This window comes from Vanellus vanellus (assembly GCF_965231255.1).
Source record: "Vanellus vanellus genome assembly, chromosome: 4".
NCBI classification, from domain to species: Eukaryota; Metazoa; Chordata; class Aves; order Charadriiformes; family Charadriidae; genus Vanellus; species Vanellus vanellus.
The window spans coordinates 69,672,510-69,684,666 of record NC_138909.1 but is presented as its reverse complement, the minus strand read 5'-3'; the positions used below and the strand labels follow the sequence as shown (position 1 = coordinate 69,684,666).

The 12,157-nt window shown below is 42.2% G+C and overlaps 1 protein-coding gene across 3 annotated transcripts in view; it reads left to right on the top strand.

Moving 5' to 3' along the window:
- The window catches only part of APBB2 (amyloid beta precursor protein binding family B member 2), a gene marked incomplete at its 5' end in the record, with an annotated part of 122,278 nt that overhangs the window by 61,796 nt on the left and 48,325 nt on the right, over positions 1–12,157 (top strand). For 2 of the 3 annotated variants that reach the window (XM_082482293.1, XM_082482292.1), the window contains 2 exons: positions 5,023–5,169; positions 11,348–11,475. In XM_082482293.1, the coding sequence (XP_082338419.1) occupies positions 5,023–5,169; positions 11,348–11,475 (275 nt within the window). Of the gene's footprint in view, positions 1–5,022; positions 5,170–11,341; positions 11,476–12,157 lie in introns of all 3 variants that reach the window. The other variant, XM_082482294.1, reaches the window with a different exon arrangement.

Below are 12,157 nucleotides of genomic sequence, written 5' to 3'. Positions count from 1 at the left end.
GGTTTACAGCCTTTTACAGAGTTTGGAGGATTACAGCATTTATGAGTTTGGTTCTTTGGCTACAGATCATTAACCCTGAAACATTAATTGGATTTGCAGCCATGCAAACATGTGTTTCCCCAGAACCGTAAAACTGAGCACTGATAACTGTGTTTTCATTTCTGTTCACCTGTCTTTTCATAGGGCAGTGTGTGGCTTTCTTTCCCAGTGCATTTTCTTTGCACAGTGACCTGTGTAGCCTAGCAGGAAATGTGAAGTCTCCAGTCGAGATGAAAATACAAGATTATTGACATACCATGGTTTAAATGACATTTTTTCATTCACTCCTCTCAAACGTGTGGTGTTCAGGGTAGTATCTTTGATCTTCCCAATCCCAAACAGCAGTGATCCAAATACAGTATACAATTCCTAAATCTCTTTCCTGCTGCTGTATTTATCAGCTTGCTTTGGTTTTTCTTCAAACCTGTTTTTCTTTGCCAGCTCTTGGAAAAAGTCTGGGGACAAGCAAATAGGAAAATCATGTTTCACTTAGCTTTATTTAGATATGGTTATTTAAATCATCCTTTTTAGAGTTTTGTTTTTAAAATAAAGCAGGGGGTCTGAGAAGGCACAGAAAACTGTAAGGTTTTATTTTGTAAGTTAATACTAATAATGTATAACATGATACAATGGTTATTTGTTTATTCTCTAACGGAGAAAAGAAATGAGGTAGACTATTGTAACCCAAAAGTTGGCATGTGGATTACTTTGAAATTATGATGGGCCAATAATTATGATTTGCCAGTAATTATCTGTGAGCTTCGAGCAGAGGTACTTCGCCAAATGGCATTACCAGGAATGTCTGTTTTACTGAGCTCATAGACTCTTAGTCAAGCAGAGCTGCACTCTGGTTTTCAGCTTGGCATGTTTTGGCTCTAGATGTTAGTTCCAGGAGAAAAGAGGGTGCATTAGCAAAGCTCTTTCAGGTCAAAGGAAGCACTTTGTCTCTTGGCTAGTGTCGTTGGTGGGGGCCTGGGAACTGTGATGCTGTATTAGTGTGCTAGAGAACTAAGCAGTTCTGCTGTCATGGCTAACTCAGCTAACCCTGGTTTAAGAATTAGGTCATACCTGATTAGAGACAGTAGGTGGTTTGTTTCTGCTGGGTTTTGTGCTCTTTTGTTTTAAAGAGAACTTCAGAGTCAAATAATTAAGGGGGTAAAAAACCCACCAGCCATAAAACATGAAGTGGATCTTTTATAATACAGTTGCTGGCAATATGCAGAGAGAGACAGACACGCAGGCATGTGTGCGCACACTTCCCCTGCTCTCCCACCCCATAGGGGGGTGTATATATACTCCTGTTATACTGATGATGAATGAACTGGGGTATGTATCGCATGTTACTCTGAGTCCTTATATTTTCTAGTGCTGAAATCTGCATGAAGGCCTGACATCACTTCTTAGTCATGCCAGCACACGTGTTCAGTTAACCAAGAAGTAGGAGGTTTTTGGTATATAGGTGTATTTTGAGCAAAGGAGTGTTTCTTGTATGTGTATACTCAGGTATGTGCGTTGCCTTGTGAGTGGAGTGTTGAGTCTTCCTGAGTTTTATTGAGAGGGTTTTTTGTATGCAGTGAGTCTTTGGGAAATCAGTTTGTTTTGATGAAGCTGATCTGAAACATTTTATATGGGTTACGGTAAGGGGCTGCTTGTAAAACACAGAAACAAAACCTTGCCAGGTGCCAGAACCCAACCAGGTTTCTCAAGTCTACCTAGCTTGGAAACACTGAGAGGGAATGGAAGTGGGGAAGGAAGCCAAGCCCTTCCACAGAGGGGAATATGTGGGATGGGCAAGAGCATCCCATTCAGCTCACTCTACTGTCATGACAGTGGGCTGGGAAAGGAAAGAAATACAGTGGATGCCACCACTGGAGAATTTTAAACATAGCATAAAAATGGCCAGGAAAAAAATACCAAAACAGTCCACCATCTTTACTAATCAGCGATTTACCTGCTGTCAACTTGAACTGATTGTCTTTCACCAGGTTTTTGACTTCTTAAAATATACTCTGTTCTGTGCAAGGACTATCTTTATCTTTGTGTTTGGAAAGCAGCTAACAAATTGCAGATGTGGTTGAGATATGAAGAGTAATGAGGAAACAGTATGCTTGTTGTATATATTTAGTTCTTCACAGCTCTTAAGATGATTTAGAAAATGTCTCTCTGCTAGTATTCTGTTATTCAATTTAATATTGAAGTACTTGTAAAAACACCCTTTCTTCCGGCACAGTAAAAATCTGTATTTTAAAAGCTTGCAAAGATAAATATTTAATACCCCAATGGGCATCGCACCACTTTCAGCAAGATTCATGAGCGTATGATGTGCCAAAAACAATTCTGCAATCTTGAGATTATATGACCTTAATAATTGCTAAAAAATGGATACTTTAGTATCTCTTGTAGCCCTGAAGTAAAGAGCACCCCTGAGCGGTGACCCCGCCTTTGTTTCGTCTTTCACCTTCTCCTTCATCTCCCTTTAAAATCTTGAAAGTCAGTGCTTTTGTGGGTTTCCAGCAGAGCTGGATCAGGAAGCAGCAGTGTAGGAGAATTTGCATATTGGTTTCCTTGCTTGCAAAGCAAAAAAACCCCTTCCAAATTATAAAAAACAATAATACTTCCACAAAAAATCTGGAGGCATGAGAGGCTTTAATTTTTTTTCCCACACTTGCTAAAGGGTTTCGCACAATTTGCAGAGTGTATTTGCTGTCTGATGCCTTAGATGAGATGCATCATTGGTGGCTTGTCGGAGTAGGTACCAGAGGCATAAGAGGCAGACTCTTGGCTGGGTTTTCTGCTTGGAAAAGTAGGCTGCCTGGGTGCGTTGTGCAAGCTGAAGGAAGGCTGAAGTAGGAGAGAAGTTTTAAAGGGAAGGAGGGAGAAACTCGTTAATCTTTTTACCCACTGGTGAAATTTATTCCTCCCTTAGTTTGCCACACTTGACATATTATGCATATTTAAAATACCTTGGTGTTTTGGGGCATTTTTTTGAGGACAGTGGTTCCCCAATGGCACACCAGTGATGATGTGTGAGCTTGATCTACTCACTGACTTCACAGCAGTTTTTAGAAGGCAGCAAATGAATATTCAGTGCCTGCTTTTGAACTCTGAAGCTGATTTATTTACTCTACCTCAAGAAGAGGGATTAATTGGTAACACCAGCATGGACCTGCTGTTGCTGCTCCTGGGCTGTGTGCCCATGTGGACAGGGTCCTGCTGGAGGCAGTGGGGTTGCCAGTGGTCACTGATTCCAGCTTCCTTCAAGCAGCTCCCAGGATCATTCCCTGCCTTCTTGAGACCTGCAGGATGCTGCTGACAGCAAAGAAAGCTCTATGGCACAGGGCGACAGCGCTGTACAATGAGCATTGGTCTTTGCAAGGTGAAAATTGTGCTGACTACCAAACAGGACACTGGATTGACTGAAACAATTGGAAGTCAGTTCACCAGAACAGCATAGCATTTCAGGACAGCGTTAACATTTCAGAAGAAACATTTGAATAGCATTGAAGCAAGCAGGGTACCAAGGACTGAGTACTAATTGACATCAATACTTGATCCATCTTGGCAAGGGGAGGCTCGGGGTGAAAGAGATGTTATATGATGGCAGATTTTCAGTTATTAATTGTAAATTTTCTCACTTTTACTTTTGGAACTTGTGCCTGCTGAATCCTGCACCTCTGTAGGAGGCATCACGGCTGGCAAAGAGGATTTGGGTGCAAGAAGTGAGTGCAACTTCATGTCAGTGCTGGTGCACTATCTAATCACTGACTCTAGCAGAGTTGCAGGGAAACCAGGCTCAGAGATGGGATGGCATTTGATTTGGCATTATTAAGTGGCGGTGTCTGTTGCTGTATTAAATACTTAGAAGAGAGCAGGAATTTGGTATGGGGTCATTCAGAAACTATTATTGCTGAACCTTTAGGGACCACCATAAATGTTTGGTGTGCCCATTAAGGAGCTACACCAAAAAGTCTGTTGTGCATCCTTCTCTTGGCAGTGCATTGCAATTTAAGAATGAGGTATGCCCGTAATGTTCTCTGGAGGAAATCCTGGTCTCAGAGACAAACTCCTATTGACTTAGCGTGAGGTCTGTATTTCACCCACCATAAAGCCTGGGAGCAAATGTGTTGGGGGTTTTCAGAATTAAAGGTTTTCATGCTCTACCCTAGTAAATGTAGGGTAGAGATGATGCCGTTCCATTTCTCCCATTTTGTTTTGTTTGCAAAAAGCACCATATGTGCAAAGTAATGTCGCCTTGGCTTGTTCTGCCAACTGAGTGCGCTGGTTGGCTAAACATCCTTTTGCTAAAAAACTGTATAATTAGATTGTTTTATTTTAAAGATCATTTTTAATTCCTTCTAGAAAAAAAAGCCTGCTTTCCTCTTATGATAGCTTATCTTTCTGTTAATGCTTTGAATTTGTTATTGTTTACTACCTTAGTTAAACTTACTGTAGAAATAATTGCTGTAATCCACACACACAAAAAAAATTCTGGTTAAAAGCCAGGCAATGAGATATACCGAGTGAGTGTGAATGTCACAATAGACATAATCCAATTGTATTTTCTTTCTTTTCAATTAGAGCTCTAGAAACCAGCTAAAATTTCAGTTCCACTGTATCTGTATTTGTGCTTTTTCCTTTATTTGTCTATGGTTGTGTGTCCTACTCTTTACTGCTCCCTTGTATTAACAAAACTATTTTATTGTAAAGAATTACTCTTACCTCCACAGCTACCTTTCCTGGCAAGTCGTGTTTTCTTCTTTGTTCCTTTGAATGTTTTCACTTTGCCATTGTCAAATTATAATTTAATTTATGTATCTTTGAGCATAAGCTCATCTACAAGGCTTTGATTTTGTTCTCCTCCTAGCCAGGGATCTTTAACTTTAACTGACCATTTTCTGGTGCATGAGAAGATTTCCATAGCTGGATACAGCAGCGTGTTGTGTGCTCTGATACTCATTCAGATATTCTTTTGTTTCTTTTTAGTGCTTTGCTGTGCGATCTCTGGGCTGGGTAGAAATGGCAGAAGAAGATCTTGCTCCTGGAAAAAGTAGTGTTGCTGTGAACAATTGCATCAGACAACTCTCTTACTGTAAAAATGACATCAGAGACACTGTCGGCATTTGGGGAGAGGTAAGAATGGGGTGAACTTCTCCTCCTCTTGGAACATCCTCCTTGTGTTGTAAAAAGTCTTGAAAGAACAACACTGTAGACAAATATGTCCATGCTGTGTGTTTGGGATCTCCCTATCCCAGCTGGCACTGCTAGAAGATATAAAATGGTTCAAGGAAAATGTATATGGAAAGTGTTCCAAGCTTTTCAGGACAGCAGGTGCCACAAAGACATCATCCTTGCATTTACACCTATACTAGTACACACCTGTGCAACAGTATTGGAACAAACTGTTGAAATCAGTGGAAGTCTTTCTCCTGACCAAAGGTTTGAGAGTGGTGCTTTGGAATACCATTTTCACATGTTGCCCAGTGACAAAAGGGGCTTCAAGGAAACCTATACTGGTGTGACCTGTGCTTCTAAAATGTGTAAGATTGAGACTGATGGGCAGATGGCTTATTTTAAGATGATTATTTTATCAGTGTTCCAGAAGGAAATTAATTTTATGTCATCAATCTGTCTGTTGGTTCCTGTCCAATAACTCTTGAATATGTTCACGACTGTCGTCCAATTTTGACAGATGCCAAATTTCTGCACACTGAGGGAAAAACAGAGAGCCCAGCTCTCTGCTTTCTTGGTTTGGTGATGGGTAACTACACCTTCATCAGCTGAACCATGCAAGCTCTATGCTTCTTTCTGAATTGGCAGCAAAGACAGGATAACACTGTCAGAGTGGAGGGAGAAACATGAAAAAAGCTGGAGGTATTGTGGTGTGGAAGAGAGGTGTACTGGGGACAGATGAAGGTGTGGAGGGATCAGTAAGTGAAACAAGAAGAAGGGAAAAGCCGGGGTTATAGTCATGGGATGTACAGAGGACATAGGAGACAAACCCATAGAAAACCATCACCATTCACTGGCAAGGACAAAAGATGCAGTCACACTACCCTTGACTCAGAACGCAAAGACAAGGATTGGGAAAATGGAGAACCACCCACTGTAGATGAAGATCAAGTACGAGACCACCTGAGGAATCTGAAGGTGCACAAGTCCATGGGACCTGATGAGATAGATCCACAGGTCCTGAGGGAGCTAGCAGATGAGGTCGCTAAGCCACTAGCTGTCATATTTGAGAAGTCGTGTCAGTCTGGTGAGGTTCCTGCCAACTGGAAAAGGGGAAACATAACCCGTATTTTCAAAAGGGCAAACAAGGAAGACCCAGGGAACTACAGGCCAGTCAGTGTCACCTCTGTGCCTGGCAAGATCATGGAGCAGATCCTCCTGGAAACTCTGCTGAGGCACATAGAAAACAAGGAGGTGACTGGTGACAGCCAGCATGGCTTCACCAAGGGTGAGTCATGCCTGACAAATTTGGTGGCCTTCTATGAAGGGGTTACAGCAGCAGCAGACAAGGGAAGACCAACTGATGTCATCTACTTGGACTTGTGCAAAGCGTTTGACACTGTCCCACATGATATCCTGGTCTCTAAATTGAAGAGACATGGATTCAACAAATGGACCACTCGGTGGATAAAGAAGTGGCTGGATGGTCACACTCAAAGAGTTGTGGTCAATGGCTTGATGTCCAAGTGGAGAGCAGTGATGAGTGGCGTTCCTCAAGGGTCTGTACTGGGGCCTGTACTGTTCAACATCTTTGTCGGTGACATGGACAGTGGGGTTGAGTGCACCCTCAGCAAGTTTGCCGATGATACCAAGCTGTTTGGCAAGGTAGGCACACTGGAGGGGAGGGATGCCATCCAGAGGGACCTGGACAGGCTGGAGAGGTGAGCCCAAGCTAATCTCATGCAGTTCAACAAGGCCAAGTGCAAGGTCCTACATGTGGGTCGGGGCAATCCCAAGCACAAACACAGGCTTGGTGGGGAATGGCTGGAGAGCAGCCACAAACACAGGCTCGGTGGGGTATGGCTGGAGAGCAGCCCTGAGGAGAAGGACCTGGGGGTGCTGGTTGACGAGAAGCTTAACGTGAGCCAGCAGTGTGCAATTGCAGCCTAGAAGGCCAACTGTATCCTGGGCTGCATCAAAAGAAGTGTGGCCAGCAGGTCAAAGGAGGTGATTCTGCCCCTCTACTCCACTCTCGTGAGACCCCACCTGGAATACTGCATCCAGCTCTGGATTCCCCACATAAGAAGGACATGGACTTGCTGGAGCGTGTCCAGAGGAGAGCCACGAGGATGATCCGAGGGCTGGAGCACCTCTCCTATGAGGAGAGGCTGAAAGAGTTGGGGCTGTTCAGCCTGGAGAAGAGAAGACTCCGGGGAGATCTTATTGCGGTCTTCCAGTATCTGAAGGGGGCCTACAGGAGAGCTGGGGAAGGACTTTTTACTAGGGCATGTAGCGATAGGACGAGGAGGAATGGCTTTAAACTGGAAGAGGGCAGGTTCAGATTGAACATTAGGAAGAAGTTTTTCACTGTGAGGGTGGTAAGGCACTGGAACAGGTTGCCCAGGGAGGTTGTTGAAGCCCCATCCCTGGAGGTGTTGAAGGCCAGGCTGGACGTGGCCTTGGGCAACCTGGTGTAGTGGGAGGTGTCCCTGCCTATGGCAGGGGGGTTGGAACTCGATGATCTTCAAGGTCCTTTCCAACCTAAACCATTCTGTGATTTTATGATCTTCATTATGTGTTTGATCATGGAGCAACATAAACTTCAGCCAAATCTTATTCTCTACCTCTCTCCTGACCTGTTTTCAGGAGGGTTACACTAAATGCAGATTTACTACCCAAGTACTGGGGTACTGCAACAATTAACCATAAGAGTGAATGGTATTACCTTCACTGGTATCTGTGTGATCTAAGAGAAACAGCGCTACCGAACAGAAGAGGAATTAAGAGGAAGACTTGTCTGTTTCAGTAAAAAATTTAGGAAAAATATCCTTTAGTCTCCCAATTTATTTTTACGGTCTAAGGCTTGTGTTCAGTGTCCTGGCTATGACCACAGCAATGCATATACACTTCAGAGGAGCAACTGGGAGAAAGTGCCTGTTTAAAAATGAAAGTGATGTTTTAAGGGACACAACTGTGAGTGCCCTATCTATTTTAAGTAATTTCAGAAGGGTTTTTTTTAGTGTAAAAAATGCATATTGTACATATAAATAAACAAGATAACATTGGTCTCCCTTTTTCTTCTGGGAACAGTTGTATTTAGTTTAATATAGCTGGACAAGAAATTAGAGATGTGTCCGTCATGGATGTCGGACATACTGCTGACCCTGGGAGGGGAAAGCCCACTCTTTACATGTGTGTAATCTCATCCATTTTTCAGATGACAGAACTTTGATCAACTTGAAATATAACATTTACTTTGAAATCACGTGCTTTGGTTTAAGAGTTAATGTTCACATTTTTCCACATTTCTCTCTGTCAATCCCATTGTTCTTTGTTGGAAGCCCTTGCGGGTTTTCAAGCCAAAATGGTGAAAACTTTTGGTCTTCTTGAATGGAAGTTTTAATTGTGAATACTATTCATAATAAAAATTATAAAAAAATCAGCCTGACAAAACAATAGAGACACTGTGCTTGAATAGGTGGCCCCTGAAGTAAATTGTCTTCTTGATTTTTAAAAGAAATCATTACAACCACATTTTTTTGCTGGCAATATAATGCTTCAAGAGTGATTTGAAGAGGCACATTTTAGAGAGGAATCTGAAATAAGTGTGCTAGTCACTGACAGACTAGATGGAGCAGGTACAGCAATCTGTTCTGAAGCTAGAACTGATGACTGCAGATAGAGGTTTTAAGATTGCCTAAAGATTTATTTTAGTTAGAATGTAATGAAAGTGAAATTCAGAATAGGACCATCCCCAAGTTTTCATAATTTAAAAAAAAAAAAATACAAAAACCCCACACACTGTGCGTAAAACCTGACCCTGCAGAAGCTTTATCATTGGCTTTAATGTGGTATTTCACACCCTCTGCTCATCTCCAAAAGAAATTCCCTGTAAATTTTGAACTTCCACGGTTCTATAAAATCTAAGAAAAAAAACATGACTTACCTGTTTGTGTTGCTACTTTGCCATGCATTATATTCCTGTAGATTACAAAATCACTCACATGAAAAAGATACGTTTTTGCCATTGACCTGTATACCACTGTATATACCACTTCCCTGGAAGACTGCTGGGATTGAGCCTTTCTTTACTTTATTCACTTTCCCTGCATGGTTCTTCCAGTGAGAGCCACCTTCATCTTGGACCATCAGGTCTCTACCACTCTTCAGCAGTCTGAGGCAGTGAGGTCTATGTTCAAGCTCCCAGTCTGTCTAAATCATGTTTTCTTGCCCTATGCAGTGTTTTCACCTCTAAAATACCTTTTGTATAATAAGGCAACAAAATGTAGCAAAATATATTGCTTCTGGCTGCGGCCAAGCTGTCCCTTGAGCATTGCAAAGATGATTTCCTGTGACTTACGTTGCTTATCTGCCCATTCTCCAATCTTTTCCAGCTAATTTAGATTCAGTTTTATTACCCTAGTCCCAGTCTATTTTGCATGATCATGATAAACAGATTTTACCTTCTTATAATAATTTCCTTCTGGAATAAATATATAAGTAGAAAATGGGTCCAAAAAGCAATCTTTGTGACACTTGGTAACGTTCTTCACACAATCTGTTTACTGCTTCTGACATCCAAGCAAATTTCTCACCCTTTTTCTTTGTGATGATTCTGTTTTCTGTTTGGTTTCCTTCATCATCCAGGTCTGCCTGGTGCCATCCTGGCTTCTACATTTTATTTCCTGTGTTTCTGTTTCTGCGTGCCACGAGCAGTTCAGTGCTGCTGATTCACCCCATTTACATGTATGGTGATCGCAGCTGCATCTGGTTTTGCTTCTTGAGGAGCAGCCTATATCTCCAGCCTTGCATCTCAGCCACAGCTGTACTTTTTCCATCAGGCAAAATGTTCTTGCGTTGGCATTGCATATACCAGCCTGCATCCCCTTCCTCTCGCATGCCCCTCTTGGTGCTTGCGCTGCCAGCTCTGCGTCACAGCTCCCCTTTCAGTCCCTCTTCGGAGATTTTGGAGGGAGGAGAGGTGGTCAGCAGCACCTGCCACTTGCTGCCTAGCCTGGAAGCAGGCCCTCCCAGGGTGGCATGAATGTGTGTCTTGGACACAAAATTAGACATCATTAAGACTTGGGCCACTGTAACTAAGCAGGAAGAGGGTTTTTGTGTCACTGAGGTGAAGAAAAAGGTCATTTTTGAAACGTGTCAGTAGGAAGTCAGACCCTTTCCATTCTTTCTGTTCATCTCTAGATTCTGGTACAATAGAGAGGAAATAAATTGCTCTATATTTAGCTGATAGCTCTCACCTTCTTGTTATTATCAGCAGGAGCTTGTCTTACTTCTTGGCGATAGGTCCATGATCATTTCCATGGGATCCCGTGGTCCACAGAGCAGGTGCACAGCCTCTGAGAAGAGAGCTAGTAAATGTGATGGAAGAGGCAGCAGACCCTTTGCAAATGCTAACCATAGGAGGAAGGTTAGCATTTGCGAATTAGCATGAAAAGGCAAATTGTCTCTAAGTTTGTTTCCTCGGGGAGGGGAGGGAGGGGGAAACATTCTTCTTGTTCTTACATGCCAGAAGAATTAGGGAGAAGTCCTGGCTCCAGGATTCTGCAGTCACCGGCAGAATTCGCATTCATGTCTTAATGCTAGGTTTTCCCCTTTAATTAATCTTTCTACAAAGAGTATCTTGTAAATCCTTTGACACTTACAAATTGCTGTCTGTTCCCATGACTGGTTGGTTAAAGTTTATGGAAACAAAGCACATTGTTTGAAGGAAGAAACTCTGCCTTAAGAGTACAGGTTTTGATGTGAGCCTTTGTTATTAAGACAGCCCTTGACTTCTGTTATATTTGGAAGAATTTACTTGAGAAAGGATAAACATGTAATTTGTTGAATAACTCAGTAGCTTGGGGTTGAATGAGTCAAACAGTTGCATTTAAAAGAAATCAAAGCTTTTTGTGATTGGGCTCATTTAAAAATATAGTAGCAAGATACTATCTTACACTGTCTTAGATCTTTTTCACACCAGAAGTAAATGAACTTGTTTTCAACTGCTCTTGAAACAAACTGAAACTTTGAGTAAATTAAGAGCATGCAAGTCTGAACAGCATAGGCATAACACCTTGTTCACAGTCAGTTTGAGAGGGGGATGTACTGTGTAACTGTACTTTGTCTGGAGTTGCAGGGCAAAGACATGTACCTTATACTGGAAAATGACATGCTGAACCTGATTGACCCCATGGACCGCACAGTTCTTCATTCGCAGCCCATTGTGAGCATCAGAGTCTGGGGTGTGGGGCGTGACAACGGCCGGTGAGTCTATGCTCTCCTTATCGCTCTTTACTTGGTGCCATTTCTGTCTGCTGATACAGCGTACACATGTGCCTGGAGCAAGTTAGGTATCAAAGCTATTTATTTGATTGAGTAATTGTGTCCCAGGGGCTATGAGAAGATGGGTAAATTCTTATTTTCCTTGCTGATCTAACTTTTTCAAATCTCTGCTTTTCGTAATTTATCACTTATGCTGTTTTGCTAAACCTGTATTGAGCAAACCTTTCTGATGAATTCAGCCAGGTGCATAAAACTGCACATGCAACATTATTTTGTTTCCGATATATATAATACTTTTTTTATATATAAAATCATATTTTCAAATATGTCTGTAGTATGTTTCTGCAGGCTATGTGAAAGCATGTCTTCCTGCTGGTCCAAGTTAAATGCACTGCTTACACTCTGACTGCATGCACGTGTTTCGACTTATCTTGAAACACTTGATTTGATGGAGAAAAAAGTTGGATTGAGGGAAAAGTAATGGTTTTAAGCCATTAAAGATCTCGATGCAAGAAAATTCCTAACGGTGTTGCAGAAAACTGAGGTTTGTCCTCGAAACCTGACTGCCTGCGACCTGAAGGTCTTCCTTGCCGTAGGGAGCAACCACAAGTGTGTGCTAAAGGCCTTCCTGCCATGGAGCCAGTCTTTCCTTCACTTTCATTCC